The following is a 22075-nucleotide window of genomic DNA, read 5'->3' as shown; positions in this document are numbered from 1 at the left end:
ATATTTAATTATTCATTTTTAAAATGTAATCAGTAATTCATTTGAAGAATATTTTATCTAAAAAAAAAATACAAATAAATATGTATAAAAAATTATAATTTCTACAATTTTTATTTTTATTTTTTTTTTAGAGATCCACAGGGAGCCACAGGAGAGGGATTAAAGAGCCACATGTGGCTCCAGAGCAGCAGGTTGCAGACCCCTGTTCTAGTGTATGTACAGTACTACCATGGGCATTTCTAGCCCCTTTTTAGGCATGCTCAAGCATTGACAAGCAACAAGTTATACACCTGGACAAAACACGAATGGCTGGAGGGAGTTGAGACAGTCCTCCAATAATTACAATAATTGAAAAGGTGCCAAATTATGACCAAGTGTTGCGTATTTTAGTTTACCGACCTCTATCAGCAAAAATCCAAAAGCGGGGCTCAAACGCGGTCAGTTTAATCCAAAGACGAGTGTTTATTTGACTGAGCTATTTGGCCAGTAATTGTTTTAGAGTTGACTACATGTTTTTCTTAGTGCTAACTACATGCTTTGTCGCAGTCTACAACCTCACCGTGCCTTTTACTAACCTCAACCATTAGAGTCCCATGTAAAGACGTAACGTGCACTGCACAACCTCACTGAAAGCGTCATCTAACCTCAACCATTAGTCCGACAGCGAATTGAACAATAATTACCAGCCCCTTAGCCCAGTAAAATAAACGTTCGTCTTCCGACCAGGCGAGGCCAAATCGTGTTCGATTCCCATTACTTTTTTTTTTTTGCTATTTAACATGGCTGATAGAACATGGCCGATAGAGGTCGCTAAACTACAATATGTATTTTGGTGCATGGTAAAACTACCAATATGGTCGTTATTGTCGGAGGACTTGTTGAATTGGTTGACGAGACAAAAATCGAAAACCTAACAAGCAAGATGACATGAAAAATCCAAACCTTAAACTGTGAGGCAGATGTGCTAACCACTAATTCCACTATGCCGTCCAAGTGAACTCCATTTAGCAATATCTTGTTCAGCGGAGCACCTGAGCGGTAATGGAAAAACACATGGTTGCAGGTGCAGCACTGTTACGTATCCTGTAATTTTACCTTTGCACAAACCTCCACTTAACTCTAATAAAGTTACAACTTACTTCGACCTGTGATCTTCTCCCCGCGTGCACACATTTCTTTATTATTCCATGTGACAGCTTCAATTAAAGTTATAGACTGCTAAGTATTTGGGAAGTTTCACTCTCCACCGCGTATTTCTCTCCAGGTGTCAACCCCACAGACTTAGCTCGTGGCTATCATTTAAAAGTCTCTGCGCACACACGCGCACACACACACACACACACACACACATCAGTGGCCCCACATGGAAGGGAAATACTTCCTTGGAATCAAATGACATCCCAAATGTTTTTAAATAGTGACCACATTAATCAAATCAAGTGCTTGAACACATTGTCCTTTCATTTTGTCTTTAATTTTTGCACGTGGCACATCAGTATTTAATTTAATGGGTTAGCTGGTTTAATTCTTTGATACAATTTGTCCCTCCAACAGTGACATTTTTGAGTGAACACAGCTAAATTATATTACGTTTTTCAAGAGACGCAAATATTCAGCGAAATGTGAGGGACTGATGTTGTTTTGCGTAGACTTAATCCAATCGATTCAAGCGCAAAGAAAATTCTTTGACAGTTTTTTTTGGGGGTACTTTCATGGCACGTAACGTGCGCACCCGCTGACTTACATTATGCAACGATGCAAGAAGAGAGTCGTAAATGTAAGCCACATGGAATTGGCAAAACTACAGAGGTGTTTTGTCTTCATCTGGCATGTAAAAATATTTGAGTCCACATGTTGAGACTTTTTGTGAGTTATCAGCATTACACAAAAGTTGGAATCGTTAGCTTGTGCTTTGTTCTGTTGTTGCAAAATATTTATTTATATTAATATTTAATGCTCTAGTCTACGGCGTTTTTTAAGCGTTCCATGTGGGGGGACAGCAACATTTTGTCACATTTAGCTTCATACATTGATTTAAAAAAAAAAATGGTGTGAATTTTCGAGGGTCGCTTTTTTTGCACTTTACAGCAATATTTGTCGAATTACAAATATGGCTTGTATAGCATTACATACGAAGCCACTCAATGTGTCGACTAGCTGCTCACATGCCCTTAGACAATGCAGCACCAACTCTGAAAGGTTCGAAGATGTAAAAAAAAAAAAAAATGTACAACTTAATGTACACATTATGTGCTTTTTCACAATTTAAAACAGTTCCCAGATGTGTTACTAAAAGATCTCGGATATTCTTCCCTCAAAATATACACACAAAAAAGAATTAGATCACACTTAATATCCATGCTTTTCCGACCCGTCCAGCAATTATTTTTCAAAGAAAAAAAAATATAGGCATGCAATGAATCAAGCTATTTTTTTTTTGTGGTACAATATTATTGAACACTTCTGGAGACTCTCCACAGCAGGAGATGTTCCCGCTCCTCGTCCAGACTGCAAATGAATGAAACATGCGTCAAGCCACAACTGGTTAATTTTACCATATAAAGTGCACAGACATATTTTAAGAAATAGGCACATATACGTTTTGGGGGGTTTCTTTTATTTTACACTTGGGTGGGCAGGCACTCTAGAGACCCTATTAAAAAGCTCATGTTTGCCATATATCACTTTTAAAAAGGGGTATAAACCCCCACAATTTATAGCACTAATTCTATATTGGAAGAGAGATTGTTTTCTCATGATCATAACTTGTAGAACGCAATATCCAAAGGCGGACATAAGCAAATTTGACTTCTCTGTCACAATATCAAAAGAAATGTTTTCTGTATTTCCTCCAAAATTCATTCATTCATTCATTTTCTCAACCTCTTATTCCCTACATAGGTCACGGGGGTGCTGGAGCCTATCCCAGCTGGCTTTGGGCAGTAGGCGGGATACACCCTGAACTCGTTGCCAGCCAATGCAGGTTCCTCCAAAATGTTTTGTTTCTTGAAGGCAAAAACATTTTTATATTTTTATTAGATTTTAATATACTTTATTTTGATCAACATTGCTTTCTACGTGTTTTGTGCTGCTTAAACTAAGCAGCAAGAGAAAAAAAAAAAAAGTGACGCGCATGATTGCAAACTGGCTCACTCACAGATGATGACAGCAATAAATAGTAGTAATCAACTTTTCAGTAGGTAACATCTTAAAAGTGACAAGTGAACTATTTTTTTATTTGTTATGGCGAAAAACCAAGCATTGTACTCAACGACCTCAGCGTCCGTTCACAATGTTTTGGCCCAAACAGAGCTGTACGTGCAGATGGATAGATATTCACCTTCTAAATAATCCCACAAGAAGACATAAACAACTTCCTGTGCCGGCAGACCAGCAGCAGCTGCAATCAGTGTAGTTAAACTGGTTAGTTTACTTAAGATGAAGTGGGAGGAAATTCTGTCAGTAACGCAGAAGAACCAAGCGTAAAGCAAACAGGAAGGAACGTCCCCATTCAGATACTGGACATTGTCAGGCAAGGAGGCCGCCAGCTGCATTTGGCGGAGACAGCGTAACAACATGTCAGGCAACCCGGGCAATTGCTCGGGCCCCGTGCTGAATTGGGCCCCGGGAGACGACTGATATTAGTCCAAATCAGTGACACAACTGGAAACGGCTTTACTTCAGATAGTTTTTTTCGTCAGTGAAGCGTACTCCAAGATGCTCTGTACATCTGAGTCCCATAATTACTCACACGTCAGCCATATACGGTCCACTCCAAAGTCAGTTTGATGCAAATAGATGGTGGTGCGTCAATATACCCCAGTTGGCTATGATTACAACCAAAAGTCATATAAGGTCTGGCTCCTTGCAAGACAGAGCTCAGTACGGCTTACAATTTAAGCTTCAACGGAAAAAGCATCAATTCAAATGTGTTGCATAAAGAACAAAAAAAGCACAATCTGGCATTCATTATATCAAGCAAGTTACATCAAATGTTGCTCCTTCCATCCATTTTTCTATCATTCTTGTCCTCACAAGGCTCATAGACTCGTGGGTCAGATGCAATCTGCGTATCCCAGCTCGACTTTGAATGAGTGGCGTGCTACACCCAGGACCATTTACACATTCCCCATTGGCAATTCCGAGATGACGTCACGAGTCAAAATGGCGGCGAGTTAGTTGAATGAAATGTCTCCCGCTCATTGAAAAGCATTGAACTTTGGATCGTTGAAATTTGATTTAAAGATTTGAAAGGATTATTTTGATTTTAAATGTCAGAGCCAAGACTCCAACACAAAATATTTTCTTACATAGCTAGCGAGCTAGCTAGCTAATCGATCTCTCCATCTCTCTAGCACATATTACAACAAAAATTCTCTGTTAAAGTGTGTCTCCTTTAACATTGAATTACAATCTAATCACTAAATTACATTGTAGCAGTCAAACATGTATCCTGTAGTGCAAGCACACAACCTAATTTGGCCCGAGGTTTTGAAAAGGGACACCCTAGCCGCACACGCCCCTTGTTAGTTTTAATGTTTGTGACAGGAAGCCCCTCAGGCGATGTCCTGGAATGTAGTTGACCTGATGAGGAAAAGTCATTTTTCTCTTTACTCAATGCTGTCTGTAAATCATCCATCCATCCATCCATCCATTTTCTTAACCGCTTGTCCTCACAAGGGTCGCGGGGGTTGCTGGAGCCTATCCCAGTAGGCGGGGTACACCCTGAACTGGTTGCCAGCCAATCGCAGGGCACACAGAGACGAACAACGTGACGAACGGCGTGTTTGAGGAGTCTTCGTCCCGTCGCCAACATGCCAACGGTGTCTAATTCGGCCATTTTTCTCGACAGGGTTCTTGTTCATGTCTAACCACAGAAGCCAATGTTGGAGGTTCCGGATTAAGCCATTTCTTTGTGACTGCCTTTTTCTAATTGCAGCAATCAGGATCAGGAAGCGGTCTACCATCAAATGGCAATTTTTTTTTAATTCTCTTAGCATATACCGTGTAACCATTTATTCTCTGTACGTCACATTTAATGGTTGTTCTTTAACCAACTTTTCCTTCCAATAAATGTTAAAATTTTTTTTTTTTTTTTTTTTATTTTAACTGGCCTTGATCTATTCCCATTAAAGTGTCTTTCTAGATCTGCCGTGCTTTATTTGTCTCTTGTTTTTGAGACGTCCACCTGGCTCGTCTTAAAATGGACTTTGTGTGACGATAAAATGGAAAAACAATAAATCCAAAGGTGAATTGAGAGAGCCAACAAAAGTATGGAAACAATATGCAGCACGTGTCACGTGTCAGTCCATACAAACGTCTCATTTTCATATCATTTTGCTGAAAGTAAATCAGTCGATCCTCTTATTTGACAACAATATGCAGCTGCAGGAAGGAGCAACAACTGATGCACATGGATGCCAGTTTCCCGCCTCCTCCCCCCCCCCCCCCCCCCTAAACACAGTCGCGGCCAGGCATGTCATTCCCTGGTGAGCGGCTGTGTGTGAAATGTGTTGTCAATCGCTTGTTGGAGGGAGTCAGTAAGTTGGCAGGGAGGCTGCAAACGGCACACAGCAAACGTACAGGCCAGTCCATGACATAGTGTTGATGCGCTGGGTAGCAACAGTGCTCAAAATCGACGTTGTTATGAAATACGGTTTAGGCATGAGCCATGTGTCAAGCGCGGTCAGTCATTTTCCAACAATTATTTATCTTTTGCCGAGCTGAGGTCAAATGGATAATCTGCAGCCTTAGACAATAGACTGGATGTCGTCTATGGTGTTTATAATTTTGCCTCAATTCCATTTAGAGATGTTATATCATCTGGCACCAGTCGGACTGACCTGGAGCCTGCAACGTTGTAAATGTAACATTTTCTGATTTAAAATAGATTTGTTTAACAGAAAGGTAAACCTCACATCGGATGCCAGCCTTGTAAAATCTCCACATGTATGGGAAGAGTTTATTTATTTCCATTTATTCTCAGCTCAAAGTATAGAGCACCGAACGAATGGCTGAAAACTGGAATGATGTGCTCATTAAACCGGCAAGCCTGTTTCCATTAACTCACAACCGTAGTGATGAAGAGCGCTTTATTTCGCTATTTATGAAGAAATAAATGACACAATAGTAATCTTTGGACTCAACAAAGCTCCATGTAAGGACATTTTATCTTGTGGGGAAGCAGATTGAAAGCACCTGTTTGTAAGTGCAGGCAGGCAGACATTCTCCGGGCAGTTGTTGCATATTTCCACTGCCGCTTATTGTAACAAATTCAATGCAGTGATATGACTTGGTACATTTTGCCACATTTTTCAACTTAATTGGCAAAAAAAAAAAAAAAAAAAAAAAAAAAAAAGCAAATTTTTATGCAGCTGGTGTATTAAAAGTTCATGATCACAAAGCCATTAACATATATTAATGAAAACATATTTTGACATGATCAATACTATTATCGCTTGTCACATAACCGAGCAAATGAAGATACGTGCATACAGGAGTTATGAATCACGGCGACAGCGTTTTTGCATTGCACATGTCCCCCACACATGTCAAAATGGTGTTCCAGAGCAGCCCAGACAGGACGTCTGCTCCTTCAATTAAAAGCACTGAGAGTCCCAGCATTAAGTGTTCTGTCTTTGCAGTGACACAGAACTCATAAAACAGCATCCAGCACGGTGTCTCAGTCAAGTTCTTTTTCATTTTCCGGCAGCGCACGCCCCCATTCACGTGCCCGGCGACACTGCCACGAGCGCAATATTTCCATGAATTTTTACGGACATCATAACAATTTGAAGCACTTCAGGATTTATCTTCTACAAGGGGGAATAAAAAAAAAAAAAAGTAAGCACTGAGGAAGGTTTGTCATAAAAGTCGGCAGCATGTAAACATGTCACACACAGGTTCAATCAAAAAGGACTTTTATAGCACCGGAGGCCTCTCAGGAAACGTGCAGCGTACGGTAATAATAGCATGATATACTTATCACGGGTACGACGTTACATAATCGTTGTTTGCAAGGGGACAGCTGCTCTTCAAACATGGATGGCCTGGGAGCCTCTGGCAGTAAAATAATAAGAACTAAAGCATTCCTTACATGGAATCACGTGACCTGAACTCCGAGATGACATCATCACTGGCATAACATTGGTTGCAATTAAAATAATAAAACCGGAAAGGCTGCCATTATAGATTATACTACCGTTCTTTCAATCAGCGTTGGTGTAAATCTTAAAAGTTTTATTAAGGGCTTTTAGAATGATGCAGAGAGCGTATAAAAGATGATCACACTAATTAAAAACAGTTATTGTGAAATCATAGTTTTGAATTGGACCCGGCACAGGATGACCGCTATTAGATCTGTTTTTTTGTCTTATCAATGCTTAATCAGCATATGATGTATAACTACGGGCCGTATACGCCCAATGCAAGTCGAGCGCAGTCAAACCAGTACTGTGGGGGGAGTTTTCTTTTTTTTTGGTATTTTACTATAACGCAAATAGAAGAAGGCGTTTGGATAATGATACGTCGTCGTGGGAGGGAACGCAGCCAACTCTCGGCCAATCGAAGAGGCTCCCCTCATGAATCCATTTAAATTGCGATGGAGGCGTGTGGTCGACATGGCGGAGAGTCCATGCAGGAGATCGATTTAGACTAAATAGAACTAGTTGGAATATGTATATAAATATATGAAACTATTTTTAAGATAACAATGTTACACATTTTTTAATAAAATACGATGTCATCTACCACACACGTCCAAAGAGCTCAGAATCAGTCTGCCTGTGCCTTGTTTAAATCAATTCAAATCGCATTACATCACCTGCGGATCAATTTAGACCTGGTTTTAGGTCTTTGAGTACTTTGGGACACCAAATTGCCAGATGCCAGAATACGCCGTAAACACCTATCGAGGTATAACGCAGTCTACCAAATTCGCAGACACACTAAACTAGATTTGCCCCGACACAAAAATAAAGATGCGTCTGTTTTTACGCCGAGTGCACGGGCGGGCGCCTGTTTACGAAAATAGGGCCCTAAATGTCAATATTTTTCACCCAAAAACAAAAAACAAAAAAAGAGTGGATCGTAGTGTTTTTGTTTGTTAGCCAGCAGACGACTTCCTGGTTCATGGACGTTTTGAGCTTGCAGTCGATGATGATATGAAAATTCTCTAATATGGATGAGGTAATTGACTCAAATGGATAAAACACTTTTATTGAGATATTCCCATAAATTGAATGTGCTATTCCTATGCAACGTCCCAAAATTACGTTATGGCGGTCACGGACTTTCCGTGTCCTCTTTCAGAGCGATCTGGCTTGCTGCATGCTGAAGGATCCGCCAATAAATTTGCTGCATCCTTCTTGAAACTGGCAGACAAAACGTTTGTGTCGACTTCTGAGACTATATCAGCGGTGCCATCATTTGTTACATTAATGAAGATTAATGACCCCCATCCCAGAAGACGGCATGCAAGTGAGCTTGTAAGTCATTGGTAACGGTTCAACTTTGTCTCATCAAGCCCTAAAAAAAAAAAAATTCTCTCAGAACTTTTCACAGGCTCGTCTCGGTACTTCAATTTCCAGTTCCTATTAGTCATGAGCGATTTTGCATCTCTTTGGTGTGGAATCCATACATTTGTTCATGACCTTTACTTCTGCCCTCTGGAGGTTCTTATGCCGTTAAGGGTCTTTCTTCACAGCTCTTAAAAGACTGCCGATGTCAGCTGTTTTCTTTGGACCATCCGTTTTTGACGTCTGTTACCACATGAGAGGTGTCTTTATACCAAATTATTGCATTGTTATGGATCTTATCTGAGCTTCACAGATGCCAGTTCTTCCATTCATCACTATCTCATATTGATGACATCACATCCCATATAGTCCCCCCTTTCGTGGCGTTGCCTATTCGACAGTTTCCACTGGTCTCTATCAGGGTATCAGGGTATCAGGGCCAGCTAAATTGCTTGACTCATGTTGTGTAGCTCAGCCGTGTTTTCCAGGCCCCGAAGCGTCGACCTCGGTGTTCTTGGAGTCCGACTCGCGGCCCAGCTGTAACGGAGTCACATCGCAGCGGCACGTTTCCAAAGCTTGGCAGGAAAAAAGAAGCCATCAAAGCACAAAACACACACACACGAGTTCCAGCAAGAGTTCCAGAATCTCTGATAAAGCCTAACTGGCTTTGTGCCGGCCAGCTTTCACCCCTGGAAAGCAAAACCAAATGTTCTGAGGGGACAGAACCAAAAATGCGCATACGACATCTTTGTGGGATGATGCATCTGCTGCTCACTTTTCGAACCTGGCAGCTCTAATCTGCCTTGCTTGCGCGTCAGTATCACAAAGTAACACATCCATCTATTTTATTATGATACGAGTTGAGCATCATCTTTGTAAAGGCAGAACTGTGTTGGATCTCATTACATTTCGTAAAACAACATTTGTGTACCATTTACGTACCATTGTGGCCATTTGCTTAATTGCATTGAATTGCTTCGATACAACATGTTTATCCGCATCTGCAGCCGACGCAACGGCAATACATCATTTTGGTCGGGATCCAAAGAAAAACACCAACAAAGCTGCTATTGTAAATGTAAATGGCTAATGGCCGTAATGGATTGAAATGAGTCACTGTGGCTTGTTCTAAACAAAGTGTTTCATCAAGATAGACGAATAGCTCGGCTTTACGTCGGTCTTTAATGGTTGATTTGGTTTCACACGTTAAGGTCTGCAAAACATTATGCAAAAGTCCTAAAGGAAGTCAACTCGATTGGTTTCTAGCTCAGACCTTTATGAGGACAAGTGGTATAGAAAATGGATGATTTTAATATACAGTACTACAGAAATACTCCATTTATATCTTCAAACCAAGCCCAACACTAATAATGGCTGACAAATTGTAGAACTCAACAAATATCGTCCTCATCTGCACCTTAAAAGTTCACCAGGTCACCTCTGACCAAAAACCCCACCTTCATCACACGCGGGCGAGGAAAATTCCCGCTGGTGTGCGATATTACAGCGAGGAGGCCCCACTGTGTGAAAGAGGAGCGCTTACGTTTCTCATACAGTACCCAGCAAACGTTCACTCATCGAAGGATTACTGCTGATTCGTCAAAGTCAGCGAGTTGGCCCAGAGAGGATCATCTGCCGTTCCAAAGTCTTACATTTTTAACCACGACAAATCAAAGATCAGACCGAAGAGTGCCTATCACGTAACCACCCGAGTGAACAAGATGGAACAGAAAGTCTCCAGATGACAGCAAATGGATGCGCTTTTTACTGATGAATGTTGACAGACAGAAAACGACATCATCGTTTGTACCACAGACCCGTTTGAAAAAAAAAAAAACGCTTCTTAAATGTTCTGTGACAAATTCGGCAGGCCTGAAACTGGCCGTCTTCATGAACGGAGAAAATATTAATGGAGATCTAATGCCATTAGACCACCTCTGATGGATGTTTCCATCGCGCATACTAACTATACAACATTTACAGGCGTCAGCTGAACGTCACGCTTATCACCCGCCCTCATCTGTTCCAAGACTCTTCACCCGACCGTGCAAAGCTGCTGGTCCTGACTTGACATGTCTGTCATCTGCTGACGGCGGATAGACTGATCAAAGGCCTCACCATCATTCACGTAGCGCCCTTTTTACCTTGAGAAACACTTGACTTTCACCAGATGCCAGGGATTTGCCCGCAGAACCTCATGAGTGTTCCCACCATATGAACGCATGTTTTGCCTTCTGCTTCCAGCTTTTGTTATCAGAGATGGCAAAGGCAAAATAAAATAATAAAATAAAATAAAATAAAAATAAAAATAAAAATAAAAATAAAAATAAAAATAAAAATAAAAATAAAAATAAAAATAAAAATAAAAATAAAAATAAAAATAAAAATAAAAATATAAATATAAATATAAATATAAATATAAATATAAATATAAATATAAATAAAAATAAAAATAAAAATAAAAATATAAATATAAATATAAATATAAATATAAATATAAATAAAAATAAAAATAAAAATAAAAATAAAAATAAAAATAAAAATAAAAATAAAAATAAAAATAAAAATAAAAATAAAAATAAAAATAAAAATAAAAATAAAAATAAAAATAAAAATAAAAATAAAAATTAAAATTAAAATTAAAATAAAATAAAATAAAATAAAATAAAATAAAATAAAATAAAATAAAATAAAATAAAATAAAATAAAAATAAAAATAAAAATAAAAATAAAAATAAAAATAAAAATAAAAATAAAAATAAAAATAAAAATAAAAATAAAAATAAAAATAAAAATAAAAATAAAAATAAAAATAAAATAAAATAAAATAAAATAAAATAAAATAAAATAAAATAAAATAAAATAAAATAAAATAAAATAAAATAAAAATAAAATAAAATAAAATAAAATAAAATAAAATAAAATAAAATAAAATAAAATAAAAATAAAAATAAAAATAAAATAAAAATAAAAATAAAATAAAAATAAAATAAAAATAAAATAAAAATAAAATAAAAATAAAATAAAATAAAATAAAATAAAATAAAATAAAATAAAATAAAAATAAAATAAAATAAAATAAAAATAAAAATAAAAATAAAAATAAAAATAAAAATAAAAATAAAAATAAAAATAAAAATAAAAATAAAAATAAAAATAAAAATAAAAATAAAAATAAAAATAAAAATAAAAATAAAAATAAAAATAAAAATAAAATAAAATAAAATAAAAATAAAATAAAAATAAAATAAAATAAAATAAAATAAAATAAAATAAAATAAAAATAAAAATAAAAATAAAAATAAAAATAAAAATAAAAATAAAAATAAAATAAAATAAAATAAAAATAAAATAAAAATAAAATAAAAATAAAATAAAATAAAAATAAAAATAAAAATAAAAATAAAAATAAAAATAAAAATAAAAATAAAAATAAAAATAAAAATAAAAATAAAATAAAATAAAATAAAATAAAAATAAAATAAAAATAAAATAAAAATAAAATAAAATAAAAATAAAAATAAAAATAAAAATAAAAATAAAATAAAAATAAAAATAAAAATAAAAATAAAAATAAAAATAAAAATAAAAATAAAAATAAAAATAAAAATAAAAATAAAAATAAAAATAAAAATAAAAATAAAAATAAAAATAAAAATAAAAATAAAATAAAAATAAAATAAAATTAAAATAAAATTAAAATAAAAGAGCAATGATGATGACATTTCCGAATGAACAATACTGAGCTCTTAAAGAAGGAAAAAGAGATGGCAAAGGCAGTAGTAGCCTACTATTGCAACTGTCATACTTGAGAATGTATGCATAAGTAAAAAAAAAAAAAGTAAAAATGGCAAAAACAGAAAAAGGGTTTGACCCAAATGCAAGATTTGAGGCACAAATCAGTTAAAAAAAAAAAAAAAAAAAACATAATAATAATAATCTAGCAAAAAGGTTGGCAGTACAAAAGCCATCAGTCAGCGTGAGCAGACGGATCCAAAACATGAAGCGAAAGACAAGGTCAACAATCAAAACAGGGTCAAAGCTAACAAGTCATTGTTGTGAAACAAATAATGCTGGGAGGTGATGACTGAGTACAAGAAGGAGAACTGGCGACGAGACACAATGAGACACAAGGTCAAACACAGGCTATAATCAAGGATAAGGAGGTGCAGGACTGCAGGTGAGGAGAGACGCACTTAGGAAACGGGTGCGCGCTAAACGGGCGTTAGAGAACACACGCAGTCACAAATGCGGCACGACAAAAATCTCAGCACTAAATTTTGTTCTCTATTTCATCTAATTCTATTTCAACAGAAATTCTAAAGTAACAAAAACTGGAAAATAATTGAGTTGTCAGATTAAATGAAGAACTTTAAATGGCAGTAGAGCTCAATCAATCGACATCTCAACCGTGTTGGACTTTGACTCTCTGTTTACGCATTGTTAGCCTCAATGGAAGCCAATTTTGACAAAGTGAGGAGTACCAAGTACAGATCTGTTTAAAAATGTAGAGCGTAAATGACAAAAGGGGAAAAAATGAGTACAGATAATAGAACATTTGAAGTTACTTCCTACCCCCGTTTCTTACCAACCCAACATTAACTGGCTTTGGGAAATGCCCCAAAGCCTCATATTGTCAGTTCTGAACAATGAGATGGCAAAAGGCATCCCTGTTCCAGTATGTGTTTTCTTTTGTAAAACATTGTGATCGTCTGAAAGCTCTGTAATTGATATTGTTCTTACAAATGTATTTCAACACTCCTTCTGTCCGTTCACAGTCTTTTTTTTTTTTTCTCCGAAGGCCGGGATAATGAAATGTATAAACAGGAAAAGTGCTAGCTTCTTGTCTATAAAAGTTTTAAACAGCGCACGATGATATGTGTAAATGTGGCTCATATTTTCCAAACTCTGAGAGGGAACACAATTTTTAAAACATGGAAAATTGAACCAATAAAAAAAGTCAAGTACGCTCAATTGTCGTCACAACTTACACCAAATGTCCTGAATGAATTTGAGGTCTTTTAGGAATTTTCAAAAACACATTTTTGGGGGGTGTTTTGTATAGAATTTTTAGGGGAAAATATAGGCTGTAACATAAAATGCAGAAAAAGTGATTCACCACCGTATGAGATGTTTCCCTTATCGTTCATTAAAAACAAGACAAACAACAAGACGTTCATGTTCAGCACATCGCCTAAAGCTCTCAAAGTCGACCATCAAGCTCGCAAGCCAAAGATGTTATGCCCTTGAGCATAAAAGCAAAGTGTTCCCCCCCCCCCCCCTGCCCGCATGTGCCTCTATCCTGACCCGGCCCCGTCAGCGAGCACGCTGCTAACGTTGTTTTACGACCAAAACTCCAGCGCTGAGCCTCCCAACACCTGTACGATAAATCTTCCTTCGGCGCTAACATTACATAACCCCGCAGCACTTTGCTGAAACCAAACACAAAAACTACAACGGAGGCCTGGAAAAAAAGGGCAGGGCATCAAGGGTCAACTCGTCGTTGCCGTGCGCAGGTGGCGCTGTGGTGCGGCTTTATTACCGGCGTGCCGTGCCGCATTTTCATTTTAATCACACATTACAAAGGTTTTCAAACTTTTTAAATCAAGTTCCGCCACAAAACATACTAAGCTCTCCGTGTACCAACATAACGAACATTGCTGACATTTTTTTTTTTTAACAGCAAGAATCAAAAGTAGTTCAATTGGTTTTTTTTTCGAATTGAGATTTACACATACAGTAACGTGTGTTCTTCGAATCAAGAGGAGCCCCGCCTCTTTTGTCGCCTCCTTTATGCAGTTGGCAGGTCGACGAGTAAGCAAAATAGGGAGGAGGTATGTTGATGACGTGAACTGATCAAATCGCAACTTCATCAGAATGCAATGTGTTTCTTATCACCAAGAACATGGCTTGGTGTTTTTCTTCTTTTGTTTTTCTTTTGTTAAATTCTGCTGAGACGCACAGCGAGTTCCAGAAAACATGATGTTTTAGAAAATCCCCCTACACAAAGCCAAGACTTGACGCAGAGAGAGAGAGAGAGAGAGAGAGAGAGAGAGAGAGAGAGAGAGAGAGAGAGAGAGAGAGAGAGAGAGAGAGAGAGAGAGAGAGTGTGTGAGAGAAAGAGAGAGAGGACTTGGATACAGTTTAGGAGCAGCACCCAATAATCTCCTTTTTCTTCATTTTTTTTTTCTTACAGTATATGCTTGTAATCACACTCTTTCTTAAAATGCAGTATTGGAACACCTGGTCATGACAACTATAAGAGGTAAAAAAAAAATCCCCGTGGCCGCCATAAAAGCTTCCATTTTCCTGGGAAGATGTTCTATAAGCTTTCGGAGTGTGCCTGTGGGAATTTCTGTCCATTCATCCGCAGTGGAACATTTGTGACGTCAACAAGTGATGAATATAATGTGAATAATAGTATCACTAACCACCACCATCATCATCATCATCATCATCATCATAATATTCATGCAAGGCATCACACAAGAGGCGCAAAAGCATAAGCAGCACAACAAAGAGCCTCAAATTCTTTTCCAAGCAGCTTGGGTCATTTTATGGAAACGTACCCCCACAAAAGGAGTGAGAAACGTTTGCGATGATGACATTTGTGACCTCATGTCTATTTTACAGCCAACTATTTTTGCTTTTATAACTGCGCATACAATATGCAGACCGTAAATTGATTTAGTGTTCTGTTTGCCCTCACGTTAGGATAGACTAAAATGCGCACATTTCCTTTCGACTTGACGTCTGCCGACGTCGAGATCGACTTGAAGTGATTGTCGAATGGAAACACTTCATCCGTGCTGGTGGTTCTGTCGCTCGTTTATCTTAATTAACAATAAAAGTCATAAAAGGAACATTGTTACGCTGTCTCATGGTTTAAGTGGATCGCATGAGTGTCAAAGAATAATTGTGATTTTTATTTTTTTTATACTATTAAGACTTCATCAAAGTGGTGTCTGGGAAAGGGTCAATGATCATGCAGCAAACTTTGACTTTATTGATGAGAGAATTCTTGGCTCATTCAACTTCCAGCACGTTCTTTGTTTCACACTGCTCACCAAATTGTACTTTTATAATCACTCTCATATAATTAATTCCCAAAATCATCAAACTTGAATGTCATTGCTAAATGCTCTGATCTGCTTTCAAACAAACTGGTCAATATTATAAAAATGATTCTGCTTAAAACGTTCAACAGCTGTGAACAATATTATGGGATGATTTCTCCGACAATAAACTGCATTTAATTACGAATGGAAATCTGTCTTAAAACTTGGAATGAATAACTGAATGGACCACAGATCTCATCTCATTGTACGACTAAACCACTGAAACCAAATTATTCACATTTAAGGGGAAATAAACTGAATGGAATTGGAGCCATAAACACAAAACAAACAAATCAACGAAACAACTCAGTGACATGAGTGGGGTGAAATACAACATTAAAAACAGCTCTAAGTGTATTTCTCCCTAAATGCAAACCATAATAACCATCATACTGCTTCCAGTAGGCCCAGTAAAATTAGTCAAATACAACTCAAATCGGACTAAATCTACCTATAAAATATTCACCTATGACAAACCACAGCCTTCAAGTTAGCTTGCACTGAATAATGTTAGCTAGCTTAGCTAACTCTGATTTGGGACTTTATTAGAGTGAGCAGATTTTCACCATTAAAATTAAAAACCGGAAACTACAATTTCACTGAAAATTGAAATATACAATAAATTCTCACCAGGAAGTAGCCTACTTCAATCTGGTGACTGGTGGTTGTATTACTTCAGCTAATGCTAAATGCTATCTTGGTTGACAGAAGTCATTACACTCACCATTATCCAACTTTTTGCTGCTCCGTCCCGGCAGCGACTGGAAGCTGGCTATGTCGGTTTCTTTGCAGTCTCACATTGTAACATTGGAAACGTGCTCGCGGAGACACTCCGCTTGCGTTCATGTAAGAGACTGCAGCATTAGGCTAGTAGGACTACATTTCCCATCATTCTTAGACACAGAAGCAGGAAGTAGTACTGTGGTTCTGGTATGACAAAAATAGACTCAGAGAATAGATGCAGATGATAATAACAATGCAAAGTAAATAATGAAGGATTTTAACAGTTGAATTCCTTTTTAATTGGTTTAACTTGTGAATCGCTATGACAACTATGTGATTGACATACACATGGCCCAAACAAATGGCTTGCTGACTGGACCAAAAAAAGACCAGAAAAAACAAAATCGGGACACCGGGATGGGACCTGCGTAAAACTGAGAGAAAGCAATGGGACTGATGAAATCACACAAGGCTCAAAAGAAGGACTTTCTCGGTATGAGCCGCTTTTAAGGCAACATTTTCGATCGAGCTCTTGTCTTGGATTTCGTGAATCATGACATTAAAATATGTGGAACTAATGTTGTGACAAGTAGGTCTATGTTGAACAAAAAAAATATACATCTGGTATCAAAAGCTGTCCTATGTGGTTGTATACACAATATATCTGAAGTTTAAAATGACTTTAAGGAGGTTAGTGTAGACCTAAGTAAGATTCAAGTCAGTCCTTCTGTTGCCTCACGGCCTTAACTCACACCGCCCAGGTATGCATCCATCATGTCCGCACGGACGTCCAGCTGTGAGACAGCTGTGTTGAAATGTGGCCATCAGGTGGGAGTATTTTTGCATAGACTCTGCAGAAGAGACCTCTGGAAGGAATCATCGCTTGACTCTGGTATCAGAAATTCCAGCAGCAAGTCGCAGATGCAATAAACGAGATGCCTGCACACAGTCGTACAAAAGGGAGAGACCATGAAAAAAAAGAAAAAAGACCTTCTTGGACTTTATGTTACGATCTTGAGTGGTGTAAGTTGTGATTCTGTAAGTTATCAGAGAGAGCAATGGCTCCGTTTTATTTCCCTTCCAATTTTATGTTGAATACAGAGCAGTGATTCAATCATGAAATTCAATCGAGACCAAGGGTATCCAACCCGCGGCTCTGGGGCCACATGTGGCTCTATAGTCCCTTTCCTCTGGCTCCCTGTGGATCTCTAAACCAATTAGTAGAAATTATGATTGTATTTTTTTTTTTACATAATTATTTTTTTAGATAAAATATTCATTTAATCAAATAATGATTTTGATTTAAAAAATAAAGAAATAAATATTCCCCAAAAAATGTCAGAGTCGAAAGGCGGATGAAAACGTTTTCAAAATTACCTATGAATGTCCAAAAAGTAACTATAAAATGTCCAAAAACAAAAGAAGAAATCCATAAAATTACCATAAAATGTACATAAAATTGCCCAAAAAGGTCAAAAAAAGGTTGTTGTTTTTAAGGCAAAAAATAAAACTTTTAAAAAGTAACTACAAAATGTCAAAACACTAAAGAAGAAATTCTGAAAAGTACCATAAAATGACAGAAAGGCAAAAAAAAAAGTCTAAAAATTTATATTTAAGAAAACTAAGTATGAAAATTTACAAAAACAAATCCAAAAACGGAAGACAAACAGTAGAACATATTGGATGGTGCATATTTTTCTGTTCTGGTGCAGCTCTTGGGACCTCAGTACATTAGACTAACACTAAAACAGTGCTTTCTTCACAATCTTCACATTTTTTGCGGCTCCAAACAAATTTTTGTTCATTTATTTGGCCTCAAATGTCTCTTTTGACAGGAAAGGTTGCCGACCCCTGATCTAGACAAACTCAAATTCAAATTTATGGACAACCTAGAATATCACACCGCCATCAAATCAGAAAGCAATTCAATGCTATCCTGATGACTCACTTGTTAACGTGATGGTCCTGCAAAGACTCCAACATGGTCTCCAAGCTCAGTCTGTACTTGTCACTGCCTAACATGTCAGTGATGAGCTCTGCAGCCACAAACATCAACACAAACCAGACACAGTAGGTCAAACTTAAAACATTGTCAAGCACTCAGCGAGCTGGCAGCGTGCATTTTAAGCCTCAGCAAACCCGGAAGTAGCTTCAGGAGACACTCCAGGCATCGCTCCTTGGTTTCTTCTCTCTCTGCTGCGCTGCGTTCCGGCTGCGGTTGAGAGGGCAGAGTGCCGCCGGGCCACACGGCCTCCTGCAGCACTTGCAGGTAAATGACCCAACAGGGGGCGCTGGTCAGGTGGGCCACTCCCACGTCCATCCATCTGGGGGCAAAAATCAGTCAGACGCCGGAGTCACGTTTACAGGAACATCTGCTTAGAGAACGTAAGTGTGACATCTTTAAGCCGTGCGTGCAAAGTGATGCAACACAAGCGAGCGAAAAACACAACAGCAGCTTGAATTACTTAGTGACCTGCTCAGTGAACACTAAGTAAAGTCAGTGACGTTAATGACAGCAGAACACTGGAGCCTAAACAAAGGCAGTTCCCACAGATATTGTGGTCAAACAAGCCCAGTGTTAATCATAGTCATGCCTTTGTTGAAATCTGAATTTCCAATTTGGCATCAACATTGCATTTAAAATTCAAAAACAATGCCTTGGAAAGGGGAAATCTGAGCTTATGCCATGCAATGCAACCCATTTGAAGTAAGACGCTGTAATGTATTATAAGAAATATAATATTTAACAACACTCACAGCCAGTTAGAATACGAATATGCCCCCTAGTGGCTGTAAGCACTGATTTTCCAGCAATTAATATCATCAAATCCTCTTTGATTGATATATTGCTTAATATTAATGCTATTGACTAAAAATATGTATAACTAAAGTAATATAATTAAGTTTTACATAATGCTAGTAATTAGGGATCGCCAAGTTATCAACACCAGGAATTGGCGTTGGTATATACTTGGCCTTATTTCAAGGTATCTGCACTCATAAAGGTAGCGCCCTCTTGTGAATGTTTTACAATCAGGAACTAGAAATTGGAAAATTGACATTAATTTCATTGGAATATACAGTAAAGGTCTTTATTTAAAATGATCTGCCATTGTGTGTGTGTGGGGGGGGGGGGGGGGGTCATATATCAAAAGTACTAGTGACTAACTACTCAAAAGTTCAGTACTCATCTGGTATTGGTCTAAAAAAAAAATATATATATATATATATATATATATATATATATATATATATATATATATATATATATATATATATATATATATATATATATATATATATATATCGACTATCCCTAATGAAAATGAAGATTTTTCACACATAAAGCTAGTGTTGATGCCCTTAACTTTCATCCAATTAATTGGTGAAACAAAAATAAAATGTTTACCTTATGAAAGCAATCACTGAAAGCTGACATTCATTATCAAGAAAACGCATGCCTTTAATAAGAAACCCTAGTCCAAGTTTGAAACCCTAATTTGAAAAACCCTAGCCCTAGTTTTAAACCCTAATATGAAACCTTAGCCTTAGTTTGAAACCCTAATTTGAAATTCTAGCCCAAGTTTAAAACCCTAATTTGAAACCTTAGACCTAGTTTGAAGTCCTATTTTTAACCCTAGCTCTAGTTTGTTACCTTAATATGAAACCCTAGCCCTAGTTTTAAACCCCAATTTGAAACCCTAACCCTACTTTTAAACCCTAATATGAAACCCTAGACCTAATTTAAAACCCTAATTTAAAACCCTAATTTAAAACCCTAATTTAAAACCCTAATTTAGAACCCTAATTTAAAACCCTAATATAAAACCCTAATTTAAAACCCTAATTTAAAACCCTAGCCCTAGTTTAAAACCCTAATTTGAAATCTTAGCCCTAGTTTGAAACCCTAATTTTGAACCCTAACCCTAGTTTTAAATCCTAATTTGAAACCCTAGCCCTAGTTTGACACCCTAAAATGAAACCCTAGCCCTAGTTTGAAACCCTAATTTGAAACCTTAGTCCTAGTTTGAAACCCTAATTTGAAACCCGGGCCCTAGTTTGAAACCCTAATATGAAACCCTAGCCCTAGATTTAAACCCTAATTTGAAACCCCAGCCCTAGTTTTAAACCCTAATATTAAACCCTAACCCTAGTTTGAAACCCTAATTTGAAACCCTAACCCTAGTTTGAAACCCTAGTTTGAAACCCTAATTTGAAACCCTAGCCCAAGTTTAAAACCCTAATTTGAAACCTTAGACCTAGTTTAAAGCCCTAATTTTTAACCCTAGCTCTAGTTTGATACCTTAATATGAAACCCTAGCCCTAGTTTTGAACCCTAATTTGAAACCATAACCCTACTTTTAAACCCTAATATGAAACCCTAGCTCTAGTTTAAAACCCTAATTTAAAACCCTAGCCCTAGTTTAAAACCCTAATTTGAAATCTTAACCCTAGTTTTAAACCCTAATTTGGAAACCTTACCCTAGTTTGAAACCCTAATTTGGAACCCTAACCCTAGTTTTAAACCCTAATATGAAACCCAAGCCCTAGTTTGAACCTAATTTGAAACACTAGCCCTAGATTTAAACCCTAATTTGAAACCCCAGCCCTAGTTTTAAACCCTAATATTAAACCCTAACCCTAGTTTGAAACCCTAATTTGAAACCCTAACCCTAGTTTAAAACTCTAGTTTGAAACCCTAATTTGAAACCCTAGCCCAAGTTTAAAACCCTAATTTGAAACCTTAGACCTAGTTTAAAGCCCTAATTTTTAACCCTAGCTCTAGTTTGATACCTTAATATGAAACCCTAGCCCTAGTTTTGAACCCTAATTTGAAACCATAACCCTACTTTTAAACCCTAATATGAAACCCTAGCTCTAGTTTAAAACCCTAATTTGAAACCCTAGACCTAATTTAAAACCCTAATTTAAAACCCTAGCCCTAGTTTAAAACCCTAATTTGAAATCTTAACCCTAGTTTTAAACCCTAATTTGGAACCCTTACCCTAGTTTGAAACCCTAATTTGGAACCCTAACCCTAGTTTTAAACCCTAATATGAAACCCAAGCCCTAGTTTGAACCTAATTTGAAACACTAGCCCTAGATTTAAACCCTAATTTGAAACCCCAGCCCTAGTTTTAAACCCTAATATTAAACCCTAACCCTAGTTTGAAACCCTAATTTGAAACCCTAACCCTAGTTTGAAACCCTAGTTTGAAACCCTAATTTGAAACCCTAGCCCTAATTTAAAACCCTAGCCCTAGTTTTAAACCCTAATTTAAAACCCTAACCCTACTTTTAAACCCTAATTTGAAACCCTAACCCTAGTTTTAAACTCTAATATGAAACCCTAGCCCTAGTTTGAAACCCTAATTGGAGACCCTAGCCCTTGTTTGAAACCCTAATTTGGAACCCTAACCCTAGTTTGAAACCCTAATTTGAAACCCTAGCCTTAGTTTGAAACCCTAATTTGAAACCCTAAACCTAATTTGAAAACCTAATTTGAAACCCTGGCCCTAGTTTTAAACCATAATATGAAACCCAAGCCTTAGTTTGAAACCCTAATTTGAAACCCTAGCCCTTGTTTGAAACCCTAATTTGGAACCCTTACCCTAGTTTGAAACCCTATCCCTAGTTTGAACCCCTAATTTGAAACCCTAGCCCTAGTTTGAAACCCTAGCCCTAGTTTGAAACCCTAATTTAAAACCTTAGACCGAG

The 22075-nt window shown here is 37.0% G+C and overlaps 1 protein-coding gene across 4 annotated transcripts in view; it reads right to left on the bottom strand.

Moving 5' to 3' along the window:
• Positions 1-8451: 8451 nt before the first annotated feature.
• The window catches only part of snx19a (sorting nexin 19a), a 19971-nt gene continuing 6347 nt past the window's right edge, over positions 8452-22075 (bottom strand). For 2 of the 4 annotated variants that reach the window (XM_086097979.1, XM_086097980.1), the window contains exons 10-12: positions 18497-18681; positions 18306-18393; positions 15669-17296 (exon numbers count right to left, since the gene is read on the bottom strand). In XM_086097979.1, coding sequence (XP_085954105.1) covers positions 17182-17296; positions 18306-18393; positions 18497-18681 — 388 coding nt within the window. In that variant the 3' untranslated portion in view covers positions 15669-17181. Of the gene's footprint in view, positions 9092-15668; positions 17297-18305; positions 18394-18496; positions 18682-22075 lie in introns of those variants that run through there. The other 2 variants (XR_015097366.1, XM_086097981.1) reach the window with 2 other exon arrangements.

Source organism: Leptonotus elevatus, chromosome 16, assembly GCF_054856555.1.
Source record: "Leptonotus elevatus isolate MCC_2025b chromosome 16, RoL_Lele_1.0, whole genome shotgun sequence".
In the NCBI taxonomy this organism is placed as follows: Eukaryota; Metazoa; Chordata; class Actinopteri; order Syngnathiformes; family Syngnathidae; genus Leptonotus; species Leptonotus elevatus.
Note: the sequence above shows the minus strand (reverse complement) of the source record. Positions and strands in the feature narration are given on the sequence as shown.